The sequence below is a fragment of the Centroberyx affinis genome, unplaced genomic scaffold (assembly GCF_046629955.1).
Source record: "Centroberyx affinis isolate AG114_WGS23_722 - 3 ecotype Tasmania unplaced genomic scaffold, CSIRO-AGI_Caff_v1 ptg003878l_1, whole genome shotgun sequence".
Lineage (NCBI taxonomy): Eukaryota > Metazoa > Chordata > Actinopteri > Beryciformes > Berycidae > Centroberyx > Centroberyx affinis.
This window is the reverse complement of record NW_027281719.1, coordinates 167,453-170,989: the sequence shown is the minus strand read 5'-3', so window position 1 is coordinate 170,989 and position 3,537 is coordinate 167,453. Positions and strand designations below refer to the sequence as shown.

The following is a 3,537-nucleotide window of genomic DNA, read 5'->3' as shown; positions in this document are numbered from 1 at the left end:
TCACAAAGACAGAAAATAACAAGTATTCTGCAAAGTGAGGAGAATTTGTCAGATTATTTTGGGTTTAGCAGTGAGAGGAGAGGTGTAGAGTTAGAGAGTCAATTAGAAGCACAAACACCAAATACTGTACGTCAAAAACAAGCTGAAAATAACATTTCATGGCTCTGCTGATTTGAATGGCTCCAAACTTTCTTTACAAAACAAAACAAAGTAAAGCAGACAAACTGCAGTCAGTGAGCTCAAGAAAATTGACTCGCAGGAGACTCAAAACTCTTCAAACTGGTAAAAGAGAGGAGAAGATGAGACTGTGAAAAGAGGTGTGGCCTGTAGGCTTCACAAAAATCACACGGACGAAAGCTTTGATTTTCTTCCAAAACAGCCCAGACTGCAAATGTCAGAGCAAACGCAGCACGATAATTCACCTCCAGAGATTATGAAACGGGAAGAAAATACTGTGCTGTATGTTTGCAGGACAAACTTCCTACTGAATAATCAATACACTTGACTGATCCTTTGAACAGGAGTACTGTGATGGGGAATTGAAATGTATACAAATCCCCCCGTATACATCAGAAAGAAGGGAAAAGATACAAACACTGCTGCTTCATTTCACTTTTGATTCCACATGTGCTCTAAACATTCAGACTGCACTTTGTTGTGTTTTAGGGGGAAAATGGCCTCAGTTATACTGTCATATTAGTTTCACATTTTCTCTAGCAGCTTTCATACACTTCCTGGAATGAATACACAAGAAATATTTCATTCATTCTTGGAAAAAAACTGTATTCATTTTTGCAAACATTCACTTTGTTCACACATCCAATCACTAAAGCCTGGGAAAGGACTCTGGTTCAATCTTTCCATCTACATATTAACTTCATCCACACAATCAATCTGTTAAACCAGTATGTCATCACTGTGGAGGAAAACAATGAATGCTCTCCCTATTGATTCTAATAATAATGATTACATTTGTAGTTGACTTTTCTCAACAAAGTTACAAGGGGCCGGGAACAAAATCAACATATTAACAACTATTCAGCTATAATAAAGGGGAGACTTCTAGTGCTGCTCCATTAAGGCCCATGCAGTGGAACAGAAATAGCAGAAAATATTACAGCAACAATACAAATATGCAACAAACATAAGAACTATATAGACCACACAACAGTTTCTGTTTTCATATGAATAAATGTCAGTTTGGATACTCTCTATCACTGACTGATATAACACAAAGAAAAGGAAAGACAAAGAAAAGAGCGCCACCTACAGAAAGTCAAACTGCATCAACAGAAAATCCAAGGAAAAAGACGTCACAGTCCCGCCCACACTGTTTGATTGACAGGTGATCTCTGGGAAGTGCAGTGCAGAAACACCACAGCAATGAGCGCTGAGCAACAAAGATGGAGACAAAATGAAAAAAATAAAAAATCTCACTCATTGCTGGTTAAATCACTCCTGTCTACTTGAGCTTACACAACTCAGCAGTGGATCCAAAAGGATAATAAAGCCCAAATCCAGGATGGAGAGGCTGAGTGAATGTGGTCTGGACTCTGTGGAGGAGAGTCATGGTTTCAGAGACGCTGTAGAAGGACAGAATACCTGCTCTGTGATCCAGGTACACTCCTACTCTGGAGGACAGAGGGCCTGGGATGAGAGTTGAGATATTGTTATGTATGAACTGATAACTATTGTTGGAATAATCTAATGCCCAAGACTTGTCATTGTTTCCAAATCCACTTTCATTCCCTGTTCTGCTAATATCTTTATATGCGACTGCTATTGAACCTCCCCCCCCACTCCTCTCCACCTCCCAGTAACAACGTCCAGTCAGACTCTCTCTACTCAGGACCTGATACCAGTTAATGAATCTGTCTGGGTGACTAGAATATAACTGTTCTTCTCTCATACGTGTTGCTTTTCTGTTCCCATCAGATAATGACAGCAGTGTGTGTGCTGTGTTTGGATCCAGTGTGATTTGATGTGAATATTGTAAGAATTCAGCTCTGGTCTTGGGCTCTGGTTGTGGCAGTAAAACATCCACTTCAGTCACTGTCAATGAGATCTTAGGCCATTCCTCTGTAAGAATGCCCTGTAGTTTATCTCTGGCCTCTGACACAGCTGCAGTCACATCCTCAAAGTAGCGCAGAGGACGGATATCGGTGCCGGGTGAGTCTGTAGATTCACTGAGACGTGACAGCGAGGGGTAACTGTGTAGAAAATGGATGTGATCCTCTGTGTGTGAGAGCTGCTCCAGCTCAGCGTCTTTCCTCCTCAGCTCAGCGATCTCCCGCTTCAGCTTCTCCTGAAGTTCTTCGGCCCGACTCGCTTCCTCTTTCTGCCGGGATCTGATCCGCTCCTTCGCATCGGAGCTTCTCTTCTCGATGAACCGGACCAGCTCGGTGAAGATCTTCTCACTGTCCTCCACCGCTTTATCAGCAGAGCCATTGATAGCCTCCGCCTGAAGCACCTTCACGTCTTTCTCTCTGTCCTGGATTCTCTGCTGGATTTGTTGCCGACTCACCCCGAGCTCTTTCTGCCTCTCGGTCCTTTCTGCTGCAGCTGAGACTGTGTAGTGGCCTTTATGTTCATCCATGGAGCAGACATAACAGATACACTGCTGATCAGTACGGCAGAAAACCTTCATCACCTCGTCATGACGAGAGCAGATGTTCTCCTGAAGCTTCTTGGAGGGGTCGACCAGCTTGTGTCTTTCAAAGGTAGAGGATTCATAGTGAGGCTGGAGGTGCTGCTCACAGTAAGAGGCCAGACACACCAGACAGGACTTGAGGGCTTTCAGCTTTCTCCCAGTGCAGACATCACAGGCCACATCTCCAGGTCCGGCATAGCAGCGATCAGGAGGAGCAGCTTGAAGTCCTGTCTTCCTCAGTTCCTCCACCAACTCTGCTAACATGGTGTTTTTCACCAGGACAGGCCTTGGTGTGAAGGTCTGTCTGCACTGGGGGCAGCTGTGGATTTTCTTCTGATCCTCTTCATCCCAGCAGCTTTTAATACAGCTCATGCAGTAGCTGTGCCCACAGGGAATAGTCACCGGATCCTTCAGTAGATCCAGACAGATGGAACAGCAGAGTTTTTCCTCGTCCAGCTGAATTCCTCGCTGCGCCATTTCACTTCTCAGTGACAGTGAATGTCAGATAGTTTCACTTCTCTCAACAGAAAGAAGTTGGGCTCTGATCCAAACCAAACCTCTGTTCCTTTTCTTCATGTTCATGTGCTGATCTGCAGTGAATGGGCTTGTCAGCTCTTGCACTTCACAACATGCTCTTTACATCCATCTTTAAACTGGCAGATCTGTGAAAGGGGAGGGAACAACGAAATATGTGGACAGAATGGAACTGGCTGTCCAGGGAGAAGAGGGAGGGGTGATCAGGTTTTGCAGATTATGACAAATAAAAATGGAATGGTTAATCTTGGGGTCAGTGATCTCAATGGGATAATTAAAAAAACACACCTTTAGCTCTCTCTCTCTCATGCGTGGGTGTTTGCTGAGTGTGGAGAGATAAAGAAGATAAATGC

General features: G+C 44.0%; 1 protein-coding gene across 1 annotated transcript; it reads right to left on the bottom strand.

Annotated features, from left to right (window-relative positions):
* Positions 1-627: 627 nt before the first annotated feature.
* Positions 628-3,270, bottom strand: LOC139662709 (tripartite motif-containing protein 16-like). The gene has a single exon (XM_071541432.1). It carries the CDS (start codon positions 3,125-3,127, stop codon positions 1,463-1,465), a length of 1,665 nt encoding a protein of 554 aa, XP_071397533.1. The 5' UTR covers positions 3,128-3,270; the 3' UTR covers positions 628-1,462.
* Positions 3,271-3,537: the final 267 nt, after the last annotated feature.